The sequence below is a fragment of the Mus caroli genome, unplaced genomic scaffold (assembly GCF_978045245.1).
Source record: "Mus caroli unplaced genomic scaffold, Mus_caroli_1 scaffold_2, whole genome shotgun sequence".
Taxonomy (NCBI): Eukaryota; Metazoa; Chordata; class Mammalia; order Rodentia; family Muridae; genus Mus; species Mus caroli.
This window is the reverse complement of record NW_028227257.1, coordinates 91,727,540-91,751,049: the sequence shown is the minus strand read 5'-3', so window position 1 is coordinate 91,751,049 and position 23,510 is coordinate 91,727,540. Positions and strand designations below refer to the sequence as shown.

Genomic DNA, 23,510 nt, shown 5'->3' with positions numbered 1-23,510 from the left:
AGGACAACCTGGTCAAGATTGAGACTGAAACTCAAATAATGTAAAATGAAGAGGTATATAATACACTTATCATTATAGTTCATTGTAGATTTTACAGATTTCTAACACACACAAAAAAAACAAATATGATTGTTATTTTGGGCTAAGGTAAACCTAATGTTGAATTATGTCTTAGAGGTAGATCCCAAGACCAGCATGTGTGATGACCTATGTTTAATCTCAGGTACACTAGAAATTCAAAAGTTCAAGTAATAGGAAAAATGAAATGAAGAAATTGTGTGGTTTCTTATACAGCAAATTTGATATAAATTTTGTTATCCAATTTACAAGTTTATGAAAATAATAAAAGTTCTCGAGGTAAAAAAGCCTGTGTTTAATATTTTCTATGAAAAAATACACAAGAAAATATTAAAATTATTCCAACTTTTAAATCTTCTTAGCATTATTCTTCAATACTGGAATATTAATGATAATGATGAAATTAACAGTCTTCTAATATAAAAAGGTCTGCTTCTTCTTTGCTAATACTACTTTCTTCAGAATTTAAAAATTCACTAAAATAATTTATGTCTGAAATAAAACAATTCTGTTTCAAAACCTGAAATACAGATTTGCGTCATTCTGCTTTTGTTTACTCTTCCAATATATCCAAATACCCTACATGGAAGTGATTGTTCTTGTGATTCTAAGGTAAATCTTAATAGTTAAATTAGAAGAGATCAAATCAAAAGAAGAGAAAAAGGGTCATTGTCAATACAGCCCCAATACTGAGAACAGAAAATCAGAGATTCTCAAGTAAATTTTTCTTTCTGAATCCTGCTAGCATTCTAGTATTCTATTTTAATAAGCACAAGGTAAAAGTTCTGAGTCAATCTCCAAATATAAGAGAGATTTCAAGTGTAAGCATTTCATCTTTGCTAGTACTTGCTACAATTGTTATAATCTGTCACAATCTGCTGAATTCAGAAATTAACACAAGTTTATGATATGATCAAAATGTTGAGCTAAAGGGGTCTGCAACCCTATAAGTGGAACAACAATATGAACTAACCAGTACCCCCGGAGCTCGTGTCTCTAGCTGCATAAGTATCACGAGATGGCCTAGTCGGACATCAGTGGGAAGAGAGGCCCCTTGGTCTTGCAAACTTTATATGCCTCCGTACAGGGGAATGCCAGGGCCAAGAAGTGGGAGTGGGTGGGTAAGGGAGTGGGGGGGTCTGGAGGACTTTTGGGATAGCATTTGAAATATAAATGAAGAAAATACCTAATAAAAAAAGAATAAAAATAATTAATTAAAATATGTATGTATATGTATATACATACATTAATGGAATAACATTTAGTAAAAAAAGTGAAGTCATGAATTAGACTTCTTTTTAGGTCTAATTAGACAGCAGTAAGGTACAGATGAGAGGGTTCTGACAGAGGAAGGGGAAGGGAGAATGTAGAGCTTATATTAAAATGACAAAAATAAATCAATTTGAAGAATAAGTAACTGGGAGAGGTATTCAGGCTTTGAATACAAGATGTGATTATACAGATATACAGTTATCTGGAAGAAAATTCAGACGTCAACAGGAAGGTGGTCAGAAAATACAATCACAATCAAAATTGGTATTAGGACCGAAAGGATAGAGAGTCAGTAACACAGTATTAAATATGAATAAAGACCAAGGGATGTCATACCTATTTGTATTTCATGCTTAATCCTACTACATAAAATCAACTCAACCAAAGTATGTTTTACATCATCTCTTTATTGTATGAACTTATAGTCCCCATTCCCTAAGAAACTGTTATATTAATCTAATAAAAATAGCATTTTATTGATATCATATTTAATGCTAAATATGAAAAAAATTGGAGACCTCATTTACTTTTTATCATCTGACATGATTTTCTTTCTCCACAACTTTTTCATAGCATTTTTCACCTCTGCATTCCTCAGTGTGTAAATCAGAGGATTGAGCAGAGGTGTTCCTATTGAATAAAACATAGATATCATCTTGTCCATAGGAAATGTTGTTGCTGGGCGTGTATATATAAAGATGCAAGGTCCAAAGAAAAGGATGACCACAATAATGTGGGATATGCAGGTGGATAGGGCTTTCCTCCTCCCTTCAGCACTGTGATTTCTTAGGGAATGAAGAATAATGACATAGGAGAGCATTAGCACCAGGAAACTCACTGTACAAATGGCTCCACTGTTGGCCACCAGAAGCAGGTTGATCAAATATGTGTCTGAACAGGCAAGTTTCAACAGTGGCTGCAAGTCACAGAAAAAGTGATCAATCACATTGGGACCACAGAAGGGTAAACTCAAGGCCAGAATTATCTGAACTGATGAATGTATACAGGATCCCACACAGACTGTGGCCACCAGCCTTCCACAGACCTGGCGATTCATGATGGCCATATAGTGCAGAGGCTTACAGATGGCCACATAGCGGTCAACAGCCATGAGGATGAGGATAAAGACCTCCAGGGAACCAAATAAATGAAACGTGAAGACTTGGATTATGCACTCATTGAAAGAGATAGAGGCCTCTTTCAGCAGGGAATCCACAATTGTTCTCGGGGCTACAGTTGTAGAGAAGCAGGTGTCAGACAAGGAAAAGTAGAACAGGAAGAAGTACATGGGACTCCCAAGGGCTGGGCTTGTCTTGATAGTAACAATAATAAGGAAATTCCCCAGTAATGTCCCCATATAAAAGAACAGGAAAATGGCAAACACTATGTTCTTCCTAATGGGGTCCTGTGTCAATCCAAGAAGAATGAACTCTGTCACATTGATATTCAGCTGCATGGTTCATGAATGAGAAGAAAACCAAATGAAATGAGTCATCTGAAAAAGATATAGGAGCTAGTTTTACTGAATAATGTGGTGGATTATTTTAAGCAAAGATTGGTGAGCAGGGCAGGGGGAGGGTATATGGGGCTTTGGGGACAGCATTTGAAATGTAAATATTTGTAATGAAGAAAATAACTAATAAAAAAGGAGAAAAATATTCCACCAATTGATTATTAAACTGTTTTCTCACTCTCCGTCTGCAGTTTCAAGAAATCCGATAAAATTGACAACTTCTACACAAAACTCTCCATCACAAACTTGCTGAATTTAGTATGATTCTGATTAGATTTGCAGTTCAATTAATATAAAATGAAATGTATACTTTCCTTTATTATTCACATTGTTCCACAGCAAAAAAATTCTGGTGGCAATAATTTATGTAATATGTTTTCTCTATTGAGAATTATCTTACTGTTCTTGGCAGTGATGAGGTGAAATTACCTAGCTCTCACATTTTATAAAATTCCTATTTCCATCTATGTTACATATTTATTACCAATATTTACAATTGATACTATACTTATTTTTAGGTATTGTTCCTTGAAAGATGAACAAGAAATGCCAGTAAGCTGCACAAAATCAGGTAGTGTTTTCAAACAATCTTCATGGTATTTCATAAATGTTATATATAAACAGAAAAGAATGTTCCTTTTCAATAACTACCAAATATCTCAATATAGTTTTCTTCTATTTCTGAACCTTAGGCTATTCATACTCACTGAAATTGCACTCAAATAGTAAGGTATTTGATATCATCTATAAGTATACATTTGTATAATCTATGTATTTATATATACATATTCATATATAGGATAATTTTTATCAAATATTACATAATTTAAATCATTTTATTGATTATATTACCTCTGGTAACTTTTACCATTAATCTATATACTGTGAATGTTTACAATGAGTTTAACTTTTCATTAATTGAATACAATTTATTTAAAGAAAATTTCTGTACACAGACACTTGAAAATCTACCATCTCCAGTCTTTATTGCTTTCTAACATAAATGCAGTGTCTGTTGAGATATGGATGTTTTAAGTGCAATTTTTATATTGCATTTTGAATGAAATAATCCTTATCTATTACTGCTAATGTCATTCATATTATAGATTTATTTCTATAATTATTTTGTGGTAGTCTTTTATATATCATGGGCACTATATGGCAATTACATTCATAATTTAGAAAGCTAAGACAAAATTCCAAACTGAAGCAAAATTAAAACTGATATATATCAAAATATCATAATAGATTTTCTAAATTTTTCAGAATGAAAGCCCCCCATGCTCTGCACAACATCATATAACATGAGATGTTGACATCCACAAGAATGACTACCTTGACAATACAACCTGAGATTTTAATCCATGATACTTGAGGCATGCAAAAAGAATATTAACTAAGTTGTATTCTACTTTGACTGTTGTATGAGTTTTTTGTTAGTTTGGTTTGGGATTATTTTTACTGTTTGTATTGTTTTGGTTTGGTTTTTATTTTTTAATACATCTTTTTTTCTTTGTATTTGAACCATTGCTGACCCTATACCCTAAAAGTAGCAATAAGTACAATCCATCAGGTTTTCATCAGACATTAAAATATACCTCAATGTCCTTAAGACAAATAGTATCAAGATAGAATATATCTTGAAAAATCCACTGTACTTACCCCAACTTTTCAAACAAGATGGATAAAATTTCAGTTGGTTACGCTTGTCAAAAATAATAGAGACTAAATGCTATGTAGGTGCTGTAGGTGATGGAGGAGATCTGAATAATAGTAAACATGAAAAGGCAGAGAATAGAAGATGTTGAAAATGAGTATCTGATGTTTCCTTCCATGGCTCTACATTGATTTAAAGAGGCCATGCTAGAAATAATCTTCTTCTCCAGCAGGCTATCTTAAAGAATCACCACTGCTGAACTTAATGATATGAGATTTGTGTCTTTCAGAAACTCATACACTAAACTTGACTTCTATCCATAGCTTACCATGAATTACCAGCTGTTCCAATCTCTTTAGCCTGTACGAGCTTAATTTAAAGCATTACATAAGAAATCCTCTTTAATTCTCTCCAACTATGACTTAATTTCATGATTCATACCATATCAACCAAAGAAACACTGGAAAATAACCTGGGCAGAGAAACAGAGACTTACACAATACCTGTAAGGTCTATTTTCTTAAATAGTTCCCACAATTGTGAAAAAATTACTATGTAGTCATTCTGTCTCAGGGCTTAAAGTTGATAACATGATACCTAATTTCTGTAAGGAAGTAACAAATTAGTGAGACATTAGCAACACTCCCATACATGTTATTTTTCCTTCGACTTCATTACATATATTTTAAGCATCACCAGTGACATAGTTGGTCTGAACTTTATCTGGAAAGAAGTTAGTCAAGTTCTTAAAGTACATATTGGGTTCATGCCCACCAAATGTGAAAGCTTTGGGATTTCATTTCAGAATCATGTGTAAAATAATCATCCTATACTCTAGTATAAACTATTCCACAAGTAATGCACTTGCTCATCACAAAGCTGATACTTCTGAGAAGTTTTGTGAATATCATTATTCCCTAATAACCTTTCCTCTAAATTTTAGTTAGGCATAATGTATTTTAAATTTTGGGTGTACATAGATAGTTTTTGCTCAGCCTAACCTCATTTGACCACTTTACATGAAAATATATGGGGAATATTTTCATAGTTTAATACCTTATGAAATAATAACAAATAATAGTATATCAGATTCATCCTTTCCTTCCCATATACTATTGATGCCTTTTACACACTTATTTCACTTTATCAGCACAAATTGTATATGCTTATATATTTATTGATAATTTCATTGATAGAAACAATTTCTGCAATAGAATTTTCTTCCACAACATACTGTCATTAACTCTTTAAAGAAAAAGGCCAATCATTATTTAATATTTCTATATAAATTGTCATCAGTTTTTCCAAGTGTTATTAACTAACAAACCATTTTACTCAAAGCAGTAGAAGGATGTTCTGACACTCCATACTAATTTCTTATAAGGAATTCACCGATTTTAGACAATTGCTTCTTTCCAAATCTAGTATTTTATATTTATCATAAGGGTACATCCTTAAAAGTATACTGGCTTATTAAATTTAATGCTTCTCCTCGAGGGCTAGTAGAGTATTCCAATCATATTTTCATACAATGTATAGAAACATAGTAAAATATACATATTTACCAAAACTCTAATAGTGTAACTCTGAATTCAGGAATGCAGAAATAATATATCTCACCTGTAAGAGGACTAGCTATATAAGTTTCATCAGCCCAATACCTTTCAGTAGCAGCTTTCTAATAGGATGCGGAAAGATAAATATTATTTCTGCCCTCCAGAGGGAATAGGCTAGCACATAATGGTACAAGACATTGACATTGTGGGCAGCTTTGTCATCCAAAGTTTCCCTTCTTAAGCTAATCAGAAACATTTCAGGCGCTATAATGCATCCAATTTGCACTGTCTCATTAGACAATTATAACAATATTACAATATTAAAATAATTATCCTTGATTTCAGTAACAAGATACAGTTAGGTTACAGAAGTGTTGTCAGTTTTACCAAAGTTGCCAGAAGAGAAAAAAAACAAAAAAACAAACAAAAAAAAAAAAAACAGAAATGCAAGAATGGATAGTGAAGCTGACACTAGTAAGCAAGAAAGAAGAGATAACATATAATTAGGAAAAATGAATTTAGATCATGAATGTCTGCTTCAATTAAGAATTGGCCTGCCCAAGCTTTGGAATAGAGCACAGGAGGGAGGAACATATTGTATTACCTACAGTGAACTTACAAGGTATTTATAAACACTAATTGAGAGAGAAGATCTGAATGATGATACCAGATGTCTGTAATGAAGCCTATAGAAGATACCTTTCAACATCTCAAAATTGATTAATTTCTTTTAGAATTAATATGAATACAGAGCTCTGAATTTGAAAGTAGAAAAAATCTTTCCATTTGTTTTAATAACTCATGTCACTGAGAACAGACAATCCCTTCCTTTTTCAAAATTATTTAGTATTATAGATAAAAGAGCAAAAGGACTAAGGAACTTGAGATGGATTGAGTCAGAACTTAGGAGAGGAAAAAAGAATTGAGTAGGCTGTCTACAGATGTCCCTAATTTCATGTAGGATGAATAAGTGGAGAAAATTAGTCTTTCTAAGGTATAAATCAAGAAAGTAGATAGACTCAGTAATGAGTTCTGTAAACAGAAAAAAAAATGGGCAAAGGAGTGTGTTCAGAGAGAATGCCTAGAGTATCAAGATACACACTTTAAGATTGTCTAGAAAAAGGAATTGGAAAGAAAAAATATCTTACTGAGGTGGAAGGCAGAAAGGATGCCAATTTAGCAATGAGGGTCTGTAAGCAACTGTATTACTCAGAAGGGTTTCTGGAGTATACAAATACATATCACATTCAGAAGACACTTAGTCTTTCCAATTTTAAAAATGGTTTCATGTGCATTACGTTGATTTTTCTACCTGTGAAATCAAGCTTATCTGTGAGGGTTTTAAAATAGCATTTTCTCTTTCTCCTAGGAGGTATTCAGACTCAACTAACCTATGGAGTCCTTGGAAAGGGTATGATCAACTTAATGATCCATTTCTAACAGTGATTACTACTGATTAACCATGATATCTAAAATTTCATGTGATTAACTATGATATTTCAAAATCATAGGAACAATGTTTGTTTCTCTTTCTTCCAAATTAAACTGTTAACAAGGACACATAGAATTAACCACAAAGTCAAGGCTAAGTAGGTGTCCAGCCTCAATAACTTTCAAATCCACTTACTTTTGTCTAGGTAACTGGGAAATTCAGTAAAACAACATTAAAATTAGCTAACTAGCAATTTTAGTAAAAAGACCTAATGAAAAATATCCCCTTTTAAATATAGCATCCTATAAATGTCACTTTATTTTCTCAGATGGTAAGATGAAATGAGAGTCATATACAGGCTGTACAAATACATGGCTAGGGCAGAGTCTAGAGCTTTCTGTGTTGTAACTATTCCTAGAAATAAGACTGAAAATGTCTAACCTTAGTGCAATCTAATCTATCAAGCTGACTTATTCAATCTGGCTTTTCTCAGCTTCTTACTCAATTGTTTTGCTTGGCCACATACTAACTTTGGTAATATGGCTCCTTCTCATTCTCTGGCACATTCTGTCTTCACCTGTGTCTAGCTTGTTCTTTCTGCCACCTTTTTATTAATTAATTAATTAATTAATTAATTAATTTATGTCAAATGGTTTTGTTAAAACAGCCATACTATCTTACTCCCTACACTAATCTTAGGTAGCTTGTCCTTCCTGTGCTATTCTTGTGAGAGTAGGGTATACCCTATCTCTGACACATTCAGTTAAATCTGTCCTGATTTATCACTTTGTCTGCACCTCAGGTATTGTTTTCAAAGATGGCTTCTTCCTTCTACAAAACAACCTTATTTTCAATGCAAGGGATCAAAAGTATGTACTAAAGGCATATCTGTAGTCTGCGGGCCTGGGTACCAGATGTTTTCTACGGAGATATCTGGCCAGGACTGGTGCAAGGGTTCCAGTGAAATGAAGCGAGTGCAGGCAGGGAGAAGAGGTCTCTGCCATGCCTTCCAGGTCACTAGGTAACGCCAAGCTTCTCTGCACTGAGTTGGGTCAGACTGGGCTGACAAGAAGCCGACTATCCAGTGAGGAGTGCAGCAGAACCTCGGGTGGCACTACGGGAGCGAAGATCTCTTCCCAAGTGTTACAGCTCTTGGAACAAAAATCTCAGATAAGGGAGTAGTTCTTGCACACCTTTAATTAATTCCCTGGTTAGAATTTATATACAGTTTTGGTGGTGATTCAGGTTTCTACAGCAGGTACAACACATTGGCTTGAACTGTGAGTTTAGGGAAAACCTTATTTGCATGTGGGAAGGCTTGGTGCTTCTTCTATGTGACTGATAGCCACACACTTCTCTTGTGGGGGCTGTGGGGAAGGTAACTTTGACAGAAGCCAGGAGTGCAGGAGACATGATCAAATACCTTCTGTCCCATGTAGATGGAAATTGGGTCCCCTAGGGTTCAAGACCTATGCTTGACTGGAGACTAAGCTGTCTGTGCACAGCCCACTGCCCCACAGTAGTCTAGCCATATCATACTGTAACCTAGAGCATTCCAGCTAGATTACATAGACCTAGAAGGTCTTTGGCTGTGATCCTTTGCCAAAAGAGCCATGATAGTGGATTAAAATTCATCTACAATGAAAATTTATAAAGCACTCCTATAATAATTTCCCACTTAACAACATTTATATACACTTATCTTTTTGCCTATATTGTTAGTTCATGAAGTACAAAATGACATTTTATATAAGAGAGATTAAAACTATAAAGATTATACTGCTTTCTCTTGAAGTATAACTACTTGATTGCCATGTGTTGATGACCAACAGATCACCAGTCATTAAGACAAAAGTTACTATAATAACCTAAAGTATGCTTGCTATGTAGCTATGACAATGAAATAACCATAATATATACTGATGTTCAGTTCTTGGTAATAGTAATAATGTTGTTTAATATTAGAAGGAATGTGGAAGCTACCCATGTTTCTGCATGCTAGTTGACTAGTTTCTGAATATATTAGGTACAAATTACAATGAGAAAAGTGGACATTAAAAAGATGGTGGTTTGTGCTTATAGAGTTAGATATAACAATACTTACTAAACAGTAAATAAGGAGAATATATTAATTCCAAAGTTGTGAGGAGAAAGACCACTAACCCAAAAGTTCATGGCAAATTAATTAAAACAAACATATTTATTCTTTTACATTGGGCTGTGTTCCTTTAAAGAGTGTGTTCAAAAAATGGCATTGGATGTAAGGAATATAATGTTTTTATATCTCAGAGGGAGAAGTTTTGTTTTTGTTTTTGTTTTTGTTTTTGTTTTTGTTTTTTTGTTTTTTTCCAAATGAGGAATTTGATAGGCAAATAAATAAGTTTACAAAAGTATAACTTAACAAGTGGTGGTAACCTCTTGTGAAACAAAGACATGGTTTCAAAATTGTCATAACAAGGTAGTCATAAGAGCAGGTGGTCATAACAAATGTGATTACAATAAGATTTAGAAACCAAACCATGATTACCTATTACTAGAACAGGCAGTACTAAAACATCTGTAATTAAGAATAGAGTTGGGGCATAGCCCAATCCTTGTGGCAACTCAATAATAACCAGGATTACACCTAGTTTGTCTTTACTATAGCATGAACTTTAAGCCTAAGAAGGATGCATGACAATGAGCTTACATCTATATGGATATGGACTTGTAGAGGCCTCCTGGATAAAATATTTTGCTTTCTCATCTCAGGAAAAACATTGCATTTGGCATGGGAGAAAGTGTTCCTTATCAATTTTGCTGATCCCCATAATAGGGTGTTATCTTTACAAAAATAACGTGAGTAATCTGAGGTAGATAGAACTGATTCCCTGTTGTAACTGACACCCATTATATGAGGACATTTTTCTTCATAAACAAAGTTGATGACAACAGTAGTTAATTAATGTCAACACAAAAGTTTAGAAGATACTTGACATACTTATCACATATATTTAACAAAACAATAGCAGTTGGCTCTTAGCCATGACCTATGACAACTCCACACACGTTTATTATTTATATATTTTTGTCCTGACTCACAGTGCTATGCTCATATTCTCTTCTGTGGAGTAGGTCTAAACTCCAATTAGAATATGATGTTTCACCCATAAAGGTTATGACTTTATTGAAACAATGGGAAAATGTAGCATTTCATGTGGTGATGTGTAAAAATATATGGACTAAAACACCCCCACCCAGAGCTCCTGAGATCTGGACCAACAACCAAAGAATACACATGGAGGGACATATAGTGATGGCCATATATGTAGTTGAGGATGCCCTTGTTAGGCATCAGTGGGAGGAGAGGCTCTTGGGTCTAAGGGTGTTTGATGCCCCAGTGTAGGAGAATTCCAGGGTGGGAAGATAGGAGTGGGTGGGTGGGGAAGCACCCTCATAGAGGCAGAGTAGGGCAGATGGGGATAGGGCATTTCCAAAGGGGAGACCTGAAAAGAGGAAAACATTTGAAATGTAAATAAATAAAACATCCACTTTAAAAAATGAGTAATTGCTTCAAAAAAATATGGACTCTTCAGTCAAAAATATCTAGCACACAACCAATAGCTTCTATGGTTGCATTTTATTCCCTTCTTGACGAACAAGGGTTTCAACCTACTCCTAAGCATAATCAATTAAGAACCCTTAAGCATGTTCTTTTGGGTCTGAGTTACCTCACTCAGGATGATATTTTCTAGTTCCATCCATTTGCCTGCAAAAGGCAGGATGTCCTCATTCTTTATAGCAGAGTAGTATTTCATTGTGTAAATGAACCACATTTTTCTGTCGTGGGACATCTAGGTTGTTTCCAGCTTCTGGCTGCTATGGAATGGGCAAATATTTTTCCTTATTATTCTAGACTTTTAAATGTTTGCATGCTTGAAGGATTGACTTAGATAAATGAGGAACTGTGTTAACTTTAAGATTCTCTCCATTCCCAATTTCTACATGATTATAAGAGAGTAATACCTCAGTGAGGGAATTATGTACAGAATAACGTTAGGAATTCTGATTTAAGTAGAGGTAATGAGTTAAAACACTGAGCAGAGATAGAGCACATAGTAACAATACTATATAACACATGAGAAAAACTGTTAAGTAGTGCAGCAATATCTCTCTAGTACAGAAAGGTTAACAGGGAAACATGCAAAGGCTGACTTCCATTCTGGCTTTGAGGTAACTGGAGATATTTGCTGATTGTTTTTATTTTTCTAAAAATTACTTCTAATAATATATGACTTTAATTGACAAGAGAGGTAATCTTTAATTTGAAGGACAGTAAATATGATGATGTAAAAGACAAAAAATTGATGTTGTAACTTAGTGATATACTGCACGTTGAATATATGTAAAAATCCTAAGTAAATATTAATGAATATCAACATGTAAAGTCAAAATGCATTTGAGTATTATTTGGTGTGTTTATTTTGATCCTCATTTTTTTATTATTTATTTCTTATTTTCAATACATCCTGATTGCAGTTTCCTCCCCTTCCACTTCTCCTCCACCTCACTATTGTCTTCCAGAAAATAGCAGACTATGAAATCTGGTATAACAAGGTGTACTAAGAATAGACAAAAATCCTCATCTCAACCCTGGTTAAAGGAAGCCAGTAGGTTTCAAGACTAGGTGGAAGAGTCAGAGACTCCCTAACTCCCACTATTAAGAGTCACACAAAACACCATGCTAACACCCATAACATACATACAGAGGACCTAGCACAGACCAAAGGAGGCTCATTTTTAAGAGTCATTTCTAAGAAAAATAAAGCATAAAAAACTATGCATTTATTTTATGTGACATATGCCTATTATTCTTAAACATGACTCAATCTAATTAAGAAAACCCAGTTTTTAAAGGAGAATTGCTCTCAAATGCAGGATTACCAGAAAAATAGTAAATATCTTGAGGCATAATAACATTGGAAATTGAAGGAATTTGGGTGGTTACTATGACTGTTTATCTGTTTGTTTGTTCGTTTTTAGGCTTGATGATGGGTCTCCAAAATCTTTCTTGAGAAAGTAAGAAAGAGCAAAGGTGGTGGTATATATAAGGCACAGACTTTCAACTATAGTAACCAGAATAAGCTGAGCAAATGCAATAAAGGAAAACTTCACTGGATCTGGTAAAGATTTTGTTTCACAACCATACAAAGGCTATCACAGGAAGGCAGAAAATAAGAGAAAAAGCATATATCATGAAAGTGTCTCATTAAACATACACTCTTAAGACTTTTGTGTGTTAACAGAGTGATCTTCTAGTTGTGAAATATTATATCACTTTACATGTACCAAAAATATATTCATAGGACTGTTGCAAACTACTAGAGCACAGATGGGAATATTTAAAAAGGCAAAATGTCCCCCTGAATTTACCACATTCAAGAGCCTCTAGTAATGATATCATACCTCTTCAACCAAGTGAGTTCTGAGTAGACAGATCTATATCTGCTCTGTGAGGGATACCAAAAGGAAAGGAGTGAAATATGGGATGTTAATGTGCTCTAAGTATGTTACATGGACATATGAAGGTGACCTTATATAATCCAGCATCATGGTAATGAATATATAGCAAAAGGAATCATTAAATAATAATAAATGTAAAAATTAACAAGTGAGAAAATAGAATTAAATTCCTACTAGTAACAGGGTTTCATGTATTTTTTTGAGACAGAGGACTGACATGGTGAAGCTATACTTCATTTTTAGTGTGATTGTGTGTATGTGTGGGTGTGCATGCTTATACATGTGTGTACACATCTCTGTGTGTGTGTGTGTGTGTGTGTGTGTGTGTGTACATCTCTGTGTATGTTGAGGTAGTTGGGAAAGAAACCTAGAGTGTCCCCATCTAAAGCACATACTCTACCAAATGAAAGCAAAGCTTGAGGCCTTTATATCCAGCTAATCACCCCTGGATGAACTTGTAACATAAAGATTGGATAGAGGCTAGTTGTTCCTTTGACTCATAACTTTCCCCTAAATTGTTTGTACTTTCTGTGACCTGTTGGATAGTAGCTGACCTAGGAACATCAGAGCAGAATTACAAGATTGTTTCACGTATTTCAACTCCAGATTTGACAGCTGAGACCACACTTTGTGCATGGCACTTTTCATCTCACTGTTTCTCAGTGTGTATATGACAGGATTTAGGATGGGGGCAATCACAGTATAAAACACAGAAATTTCCTTATCCTTGTTCTCATTTCCTGCAGGTAAAACATAGGTATAAATACAGGGCCCAAAAAATAAAACTACCACCATTACGTGTGAGCTACAGGTTGAGAGTGCTTTGCGCTTCCCTGCAGATGATCTTGTCCTCAGAGAGCACAATATGAGTATGTAAGAGGCAAGTAGTACAATAAAAATGGCAAAAAGCACCATCCCTGAGTTAACAATTGCTAAGATACTAACAACATGAACATCTTTACAGACCAGCTTCAGAAGAGGCTTGATGTCACAGAAGTAGTGATTGATGTGGTTGGGACCACAGAACGGCAGACTGAGCACCATCAGTAGTAAAGCAATGGAGTGCCAGAACCCCAGTATCCAGGCCGTGGCAATCAACATATCACATCTCTTCCTGCTCATGATAACCATGTAGTGCAGGGGCTTGACAATGGCAACATAGCGGTCCAAGGCCATGGACACCAGGATGAAGATTTCCACACCTGCCAGCAAATGGGCAGTGAAGAGCTGGGTCATGCACTCATTATAGGAAATGTTTTTTCTTGTTGCTGCCAAGTCCCTGATGAGCCTAGGAATCACAGTGGAGGGGTAGCAGAGGTCCATGAGGGAAAGATGGCAGAGAAAATAATACATTGGTTGTTCGATTAGGTGGCTGCAGTTGATGGTGAGAAGGATGACGGAATTCCCCATTAAGACAGCCAGGTAGCAAAGCAGGAACAAGAAAAAGAACAGCAGCTCTATTTGTCTATTCTCCCAAACACCCATAAAAATGAACTCTGTGATGTTTTTATGAGTTTCCATGAATTCTAGTTGAATCAACATGCACAGCTGAAACTTAGTTCATCTGAAATTACACGTAAAAAAAAAAAAAAAACGGAAGAGCATGTGGCTAGGAAGGGATATTGTAGGTAATATGAGAGCAATTACCGAGGAAAGAATGAAGGAAAGAAAAGAGGTAGAGGATTTTGAGAATAAAATAAACTATAGCAGAGAAATTATAGCAGCAAGCAGAGCTCTAACCATGTAGTCACAAGCATGGAGTGGATGAAAATGCTGGTGTCCCATTAGTATTATTTTCATATGTAGGTCTCTTCTATTCTCTTCTGCTCTGTCCTCCATCCTGCTACCACCTTGTCCTAATACTGTTTTCTCCTTTTTTGCATACAAGTCTATGGATGACTGCCATGTCACACATTATGCTATTCTCAGTTTTTTTTCTTTCTTTTCCTATAATACTGTAATCAGTCTCTCTCTCTCCTTCTCTTCATGTCCCCTTCTCCCCATTATCCCTTTCTCTCATTGCTCACTTCTCTGTGCCCCCTTCCTACTTCTATTTTCTCCTGTCTTCTTCTGCCCCTCTACCTTACTCTTCCTCTCTTCCTCTTAATCTCTCCTTTTCTCTCTTACTTCTCTTCTCTGCTACCCTCTCTCTGTATCTCTCTGTCTCTCTGTCTCTCTCTTTCTCTCTCATACACACAGTACACACAACACAACACACACACACGGTGGGGGGAGACAGAAACACGCAGAGAGAAATTTATTTACTCACATTTAGAATAAACACATTTTACCTTAGTTACTAACATATCTTTTATTTAAACAACACTTTTAAAAGTCTGCAATTTTTGTTTTTTAATGGGAAGTTCTCTCGTATATATCTTTTACAAACCTACCCGAGCTGCATCTTAATTGTATAATTTTTTTAAAGGGAAGCATTGAAATTTAACTCTTCAGACTTAAATACAATGCCCAGATCATGAGAATTTGTGACTAGTCATCAAGAATTTTCTATGATTTTCTGCTACTTTAAATAAGCTTACCTTAGAGAAAATTGTAAAACAGCAAAACCTAATCTCCATGACTTGGGTAATTCAAATAGTGAATAGAAAGTTTTATATACTTTATATTTACTGCCTATAATGGTCTAAACATGGTATTAAATAGCTTTTTATAGCTTTTCCTATTTTACTTTCATCGTGACTTCATGAGTCCTTAGTCATTGTATTTCTGACTGTTTTCTAAATAGACATAAAACAGTATAGAACTGCTTTGAAAGAATAAGTGATTCATATCTCAACAGCATTTGCATATTTTGAAGATCATGGTTAAATAAAAGGGATTTTAGCCTTGTCTATCAACCTAAATTTCCATATGATTGCTACATAATTTTTGAATGTCACCTTGTTTAAAATATCTGTGTGAAAGATACATCAGAAGTTGAATTTATGTGTGGGGTTTTCTAATATCAAATCCTATAAAGAATAAAATTAGTATACCTAAGATTTTATTATATTTATAGCTTTGATAAAGGGGGCACAGAGAGGTGAGCAATGGGAGAAAGGAATAATGGGGAGAAGGGAACATGGAGAGAAGGAGAGAGAGAGACTTTCAGTATTATAGGAAATGAAAGATAAAAATGAGACTAGCATAATGTGTGACATAACAGTCATCCATAGACTTGTGTGCAAACAAGGGAGAGAACAGTATTAGGACAAGGTGGTAGCAGGATGGAGAACAGAGCAGAAGAGAATAGAAGAGACCTACATATAAAAATAATACTAATGGGACACCAGCATTTTCATCCACTCCATGCTTGTGACTACATGATTAGAGCTTCACTTGCTGCTATAACTTCTCTGTCATAATTTATTTTATTCTCAAAATCATCTACCTCTTTTCTTTCCTTCATTCTTTCCTTGGTAATTCCTCTTGTCTACCTTCCCTACAATATTCCTTTCTAGCCACATTCTCCTTTATTTGAAATGTGTAATTTCAGATGAACTATACATATACATATGTGTGTATGTGGTTTTATGTATATTATTCATAATACTTACTTCTGTCAAGATCCAGATTTTTCCAAACTGCCATGTGTTCTTTAACGTGGGCTCTTTTTATTTTCTGTGACCTTTAGATGAAACAACAGTAGATGTGGGAACCACCTAGGCTCCCATGAATCTTTAACTGAATGAAGTTTTTAAAGATTCACTGCCTGAAATACTTTAAGCAAACAGGCAAGGATTGAATCTCAAGGGGAGCAGTCTCAGGGGCACTTTTAGAAAGGAGGCTATGCTGTAGATAGGGATCTGAGGGTCAAGCCAACACTATCCAGTGGTTACACTTTAAGAGTTTCTTTTATTTAATTATATGGACTATGGTCTAAATGCTTCTTTTTGTTGTTGTTATTGTAGTTTTTGTTGATGATGATGTTGAAGTTGATGAAATCCTGGGACCTTTTGCTTAAGAAATTTGTTTAAAGACTTAAATTGCTGGTGTTTTACATGTCATATATAATAAATGATGGATTACTTCTAATCTCACTATATCACTGTGCTGAGAATAACCTGACTATTACTATTATCTTTAGAAATATTACCATAAAACATTGTGTCTTTTTATTCTTTTTTTAAACTTAGGTATTTATTTCATTTACATTTCCAATGCTATCCCAAAAGTCCCCCACCCTCTCCCTCCTATTCCCCCCATCAACCATTCCCACTTCTTGGCCCTGGTGTTTCCCTAGACTGAGGCAGATAAAGTTTGCACAACCAATGGGCCTCTCTTTCCACTGATGGCTAACTAGGCCATCTTATGCTACATATGCAGCTAGAGACATGAGCCCTGAAAGGGGGGGGGGGGTAACTGGATAGTTCATATTGTTGTTCAACCTATAGGGTTGCAGATCCCTTTAGTTCCTTGGGTACTTTCTCTAGCTCCTCCATTGGGGTCCCTGTGATCCATCCAATAGCTGACTGTGGGCATCAACTTCTGTGTTTGCTAGGCCCCAGCAAGTCTCACAAGTGACAGCTCTATCTGGGTCCTTTCAGCAAAATCTTGCTAGTGTATATAATGGTGTCAGCGTTGGGAGGCTAATTATGGGAAGGATCCCCGGATATGGCCATCTCTAGATGGTCCATCCTTTTTTTCTCAGCTCCAAACTGTGTCTCTGAAACTCAGTCCATGGGTGATTTGTTCCCAATTCTAAGAAGGGGCAAAGTGTCCACAATTTGGTCTTTGTTCTTCTTCAGTTTCATGTGTTTTGCAAATTGTATCTTTTATCTCAGATATGCTAAGTTTCTGGGCTAATATCCACTTATCAGTGAGTACATATCATTTGAGTTCTTTTGTGATTGTGTTACCTCACTCAGGATGATGCCCTCCAGGTCCAATCATTTGCCTAGGAATTTCATAAATTCATTCTTTGTAATAGCTGAGTAGTACTCTATTGTGTAAATGTACCACATTTTCTGTATCCATTCCTCTGTTAAGGGGCATCTGGGTTCTCTCCAGCTTCTAGCTATTATAAATCAGGCTGCTATGAACATAGTGGAACATGTGTCTTTCTGAACATCTTCTGGATATATGCCCAGGAGAGGTATTGCATAAAACATTGTTGTTATGGAAATTTAAACATACTTCTTCAGTGTTTAATTATGAACACTGGAAACTTAGAAGCCATGGCTAATACTAGTATTAATAGATACTAACATTAATGCAATCCTTAAAATACAAAGTTCCACAGCATCTAATATATTGTCCTTACCTTTAATATTTGGAAATGCTTTTCTCCTTATCAGAAGCAGCTCATGTCATTCTGAGTGAGGTAACCCAGACCCAGAACGACATTCATGGAATATACTCACTTAGAAGTGGACATAAGCCATAAAGTACTTGAAAACCATGCTATAATCCACAGATCCAAAGAGCACAAGTAACAACAAGGTCACAAGGGAGGAAATTTAATCTCATTCAGAAGGGTACATAAAATACCCACTGGGTCTTCTGCTAGCAGGAACAGGGACAAGGGATACCTGCCCGTCCAGCAGCTGGGGTTCATTCTGGTTGGTGCACCATCCTCCCCTGTGCCATCTTTGGCACTATTTCAGCTGAGGGCCCCAAAGGACTCTCCATGCTGCAGGCACCCTAGCACACCCTGGACCAGGAGATCACTGGTGAGTGGAACACTACATCAGTTCCAAATAACCCAGAGGGTCTTGTGCTAGCAGGAACAGGGACAAAGGATGCCTGCCTAACCAGTAGCTGGCGTTCATTATGGTCTGGGCCACCCCTGTGCCAACTTCAGCACGATCTCAGCTGAGGGCCCCAAGGTACCCAGAACTCTCCTCTATGCAGGCACCCTAGCACATCAGGGATCTTGAGATTACTGGTGAGTGGAACATAACTTCAGTTCCAAAAAAACCCCAGAGGGTATTGTGCTAGCAGCAACAAGGAAAGAGGACAAAGGCAAGCCCTAGCACACCCAGAATCTTGGGATCAATGAGACCAGTCTACTCAGGAGAGTATGTGGACAACAGAAGCAACAGAGTTTCTTGGACAGGGTCCCTTCAGGCCTTCATCGTCAGCCAGGAGCCAAAGCTCAGACCCAGACCCCTGGACACCTTCCCTGCCAGAGGAGAGTCCGCCACCAGGGAGGGCTCTGACCCCAAGAATCAGGAGGGGATCTGAGCTCCAGAATTCTGTTCACCTTCCCTGCAAGAGGAGAGCTTGCCTGCAGAGTATTATGACCACTGGGATGCAGGAGAGAGTTGGTCTTCCAAGAGTGCTGACAGAGGCTAAAGAATCACAGGAGGAACAAGATTCAGCCAGAGACAACTAGAACATTTAACAACACATATTACCATATGGCTAAAGGCAAATAAAATAATCATACTAACAGAAACCAAGACCACTGGGCAACATCAGAAGGCAGTATGCCCACCACAGCAGGTCCTGGATACCCCAACAACCCAAAAAGCAAGATTCGGATCTAAAATCATATCTCATGATGCTGGTTGAGGATTTTTCAGAACGGCATTAATAACTCACTTAAAGAAATACAGGAGAACACAGCTAAACAGGTAGAATCCCTTAAAGAAGAAGCACAAAAATCCCTCAAGGAATTACAGGAAAACACTGCTAAACAAGTAAAAGTCCTTAAAAAGGAAACACTAAAATACCTTAAAGAAGTACAGGAAAACACAACCAAAAGGAGATGGATTTGAACAAAACCATCAAAAATCTAAAAATGGAAGTAGAAACAATGAAGAAAACCTGAAAGAGCACAACTCTGGAGATAGAAAGCCTAAGAAAGAAATCAGGAACCATAGATGTGAGTATCAGCAAAAGAATACAAGAAACAGAAGAGAGAATTTCAGGTGCAGAAAATTCCATAGAATGGATCCTAACTCAAAACATCCAGGGAATCCAGGATACAATAAGAAGACCAAACCAACAAATAATAGGTGTAGCCCTTTCAACTTAAAGGGCCAGTAAATATCTTCAAAAAAATTATAGAAGAAAAATTTCCTAACCTAAAGAAAGAGATGCCCAGGAATATACAAGAAACCTACAGAATTCCAAATAGACTGGACCAGAAGAGAAATTCCTCCTGACACATATTAATCAAAACCACAAATGCAATAAATAAAGATTGAATATTAAAAGCAGTAAGGGAAAAATGTCAAGTAACATATAAATGCAGACCTATTAGAATTACACCAGATTTTTCACCAGAGATTATGAAAGCCAGAAGATTCTGGACAGATGTTATACAGACACTAAGAGAAGATAAATGGAAGGCCATGCTACTATACCCAATAAAACTCTCAATTACAAGGGGAAACCAAAGTATTTCATGACAAAACCAAATTCACACAATATCTTTACATGAATCCAACCCTTTAGAGAATAATAATAGGAAAACACCAACACAAAGACTGAAGCTACATCCTAGAAAAAGCAAGAAAGTAATCTTTCAACAAACCTAAAAGAAGATAGCCACAGGAAGAGAATCCCAACTCTAAAAACAAAAATGACAGGAAGAAACAACTACATTTACTTAATATCTCTTAATATCAATGGACTCAACCCCCACCCCCACCCCAAAGACATAGAATAACAGACTGGCTACAGAAACAGAACACCAAATTTTGCTGCTTAAAGGAAACCCACCTCAGGGAAAAAGACATACACTACCTCAGGGTAAAAGGCTGGAAAACAAATTTCCAAGCAAATGGTCCTAAGAAACAAGCTGGAGTAGCCATTCTAATATCAAATAAAATGGATTTCCAACCCAAGGCTATCAAAACAGACAAGGAGGGGCACTTCATACTTATCAAAGATAAAATCTTCCAAGATGAACTCTCAATTCTGAATATCTATATTCAAAATGCATGGGCATCCACATTCATTAAAGAAACTATAGAGACAACACCCGCCACAGGATCTTAAGACTTCTGGTGTGTGGAACACAGCTTCTGCTCCAATCCAATTGTGCGCAGGACCTGAGACTGCACTAGTTAGGGAAGCAGAAACCGGCCTGAGTAGGGCCACAGGCCTCATCCGGCAGGATCAGCACCTGGGTAGCTAGAGCACAGAGTCAGCTGACACCCGCCAGCTACCCACGACCCCCTCCACAGGATTTTGAGACTGCTGGTGAGTGGAACACAGCTTCTGCTCCAGTCCAATGGGACCTGAGACTGCTCTGGTTGGGGAGAGAGAAATCCGGCCTACATAGGGCCACAAGCCTCTTCCAGTCAGAAAAGCACCTGGGGAGCAAGGGCGCAGGGTCGGCTGACACTCGCCAGCTACCCACAACACCCGCCACAGGATCTTAAGACTTCTGGAGAGTGGAACACAGCTTCTGCTCCAATCCAGTTGCGCGCAGGACCTGAGACTGCATTAGTTAGGGAAGCAGAAAAACGGCCTGAGTAGGACCACAGGCCTCTTCCGGCTGGACCAGAACCGGGGTACTGCCAGCGACCCACGACCCCCTCCACAGGATTTTGAGACTTCTGGTGAGTGGAACACAGCTTCTGCTCCAATCTTTAAACAGTGACAACGACAACAACTAACCCCAGAGATTACCAGATGGCGAAAGGTAAACGTAATAATCTTACTAACAGAAACCAAGACCACTCACCATCATCAGAACCCAGCACTCCCACTTCGCCCAGTCCAGGGCATCCCAACACACCGGAAAAGATAGACACGGATCTAAAAGCATATCTCCTGATGATGGTAGAGGACTTCAAGAAGGACTTTAATAACACACTTAAAGAAATACAAAGGAACACTGGTAAACAGGTAGAAGACAATAAAGAGGAAGCACAAAAATTTTTTAAAGAATTGCAGGAGAACACTGCTAAAGAGTTACAAATCCTTAACGAAAAACAGGATAACCTAATCAAACAGGTAGAAGTCCTTAATGAAAAACAGGAAAACACATCCAAACAGATGATGGAAATGAACAAAACCATACTAGACCTAAAAAGGGAAGTAGACACAATAAAGAAAACCCAAAATGAGGCAACACTGGAGATAGAAACCCTAGGAAAGAAATCTGGAACCATAGATACGAGCATCAGCAACAGAATACAAGAGATGGAAGAGAGAATCTCAGGTGCAGAAGATTCCATAGAGAACATCGGCACAACAATCAAGGAAAATGTAAAATGCAAAAAGATCCTAACTCAAAACATCCAAGAAATACAGGACACAATGAGAAGACCAAACCTACGGATAATAGGAGTGGATGAGAATGAAGATTTTCAACTCAAAGGACCAGCAAACATCTTCAACAAAATTATAGAAGAAAACTTCCCAAATCTAAAGAAAGAGATGCCCATGAACATACAAGAAGCTTATAGAACTCGAAATAGACTGGACCAGAAAAGAAATACCTCCCAACACATAATAATCAGAACAATAAATGCTCTAAATAAAGATAGAATACTAAAAGCAGTAAGAGAAAAAGGCCAAGTAACATATAAAGGCAAGCCTATCAGAATTACACCATATTTTTCACCAGAGACTATGAAAGCCAGAAGATCCTGGACGAATGTTATACAGACACTAAAAGAACACAAATTCCAGCCCAGGCTACTATACCCAGCCAAACTCTCAATTAACATAGATGGAGAAACCAAAGTATTCCACGACAAAACCAAATTCACACATTATCTCTCCACGAATACAGCCGTTCAAAGGATAATAACAGAAAAAAACCAATACAAGGACAGGAACCACGCCCTAGAAACAACAAGAAGGTAATCCCTCAATAAACCTAAAAGAAGACAGCCACAAGAACAGAATGCCAACTTTAACAACAAAAATAACAGGAAACAACAATTACTTTTCCTTAATATCTCTTAATATCAATGGACTCAACTCCCTGATAAAAAGACATAGACTAACAAACTGGCTACACAAACAAGACCCAACATTTTGCTGCTTACAGGAAACTCATCTCAGAGAAAAAGATAGACACTACCTCAGAATGAAAGGCTGGAAAACAATTTTCCAAGCAAATGGTATGAAGAAACAAGCTGGAGTAGCCATTCTAATATCTGATAAGATTGACTTCCAACCCAAAGTCATTAAAAAAGACAGGGAGGGACACTTCATACTCATCAAAGGTAAAATCCTCCAAGAGGAACTATCAATCCTGAATATCTATGCTCCAAATAGAAAGGCAGCCACATTCATTAAAGAAACTTTAGTAAATTTCAAAGCACACATTGCACCTCATACAATAATAGTGGGAGACTTCAACACACCACTTTCACCAATGGACAGATCATGGAAACAGAAACTAAACAGGGACACAGAGAAACTAAGAGAAATTATGAATCAAATGGATCTGGCAGATATCTACAGAACATTCTATCCTAAAACAAAAGGATATACCTTCTTCTCAGCACCTCATGGTACCTTCTCCAAAATTGACCACATAATTGGTCACAAAACAGGCCTCAACAGATACAAAAATATTGAAATTGT

At 36.6% G+C, this 23,510-nt stretch overlaps 2 protein-coding genes across 2 annotated transcripts; both read right to left on the bottom strand.

Moving 5' to 3' along the window:
• Positions 1 to 1,873: 1,873 nt before the first annotated feature.
• On the bottom strand, positions 1,874 to 2,806 carry LOC110290003 (olfactory receptor 4C11-like). The gene has a single exon (XM_021156460.3). It carries the CDS (start codon positions 2,804 to 2,806, stop codon positions 1,874 to 1,876), a length of 933 nt encoding a protein of 310 aa, XP_021012119.1.
• A 10,714-nt stretch (positions 2,807 to 13,520) lies between these two features.
• LOC110290509 (olfactory receptor 4P4-like) lies at positions 13,521 to 14,531 on the bottom strand. The gene has a single exon (XM_021157062.1). It carries the CDS (start codon positions 14,529 to 14,531, stop codon positions 13,521 to 13,523), a length of 1,011 nt encoding a protein of 336 aa, XP_021012721.1.
• Between the last annotated feature and the right edge of the window lie 8,979 nt (positions 14,532 to 23,510).

Excerpts from the sequence above, each read along its gene's own strand:
- LOC110290003 (XM_021156460.3), bottom strand. The coding sequence starts at position 2,806 with ATGCAGCTGAATATCAATGTGACAGAGTTCATTCTTCTTGGATTGACA.
- LOC110290509 (XM_021157062.1), bottom strand. The coding sequence starts at position 14,531 with ATGGAAACTCATAAAAACATCACAGAGTTCATTTTTATGGGTGTTTGG.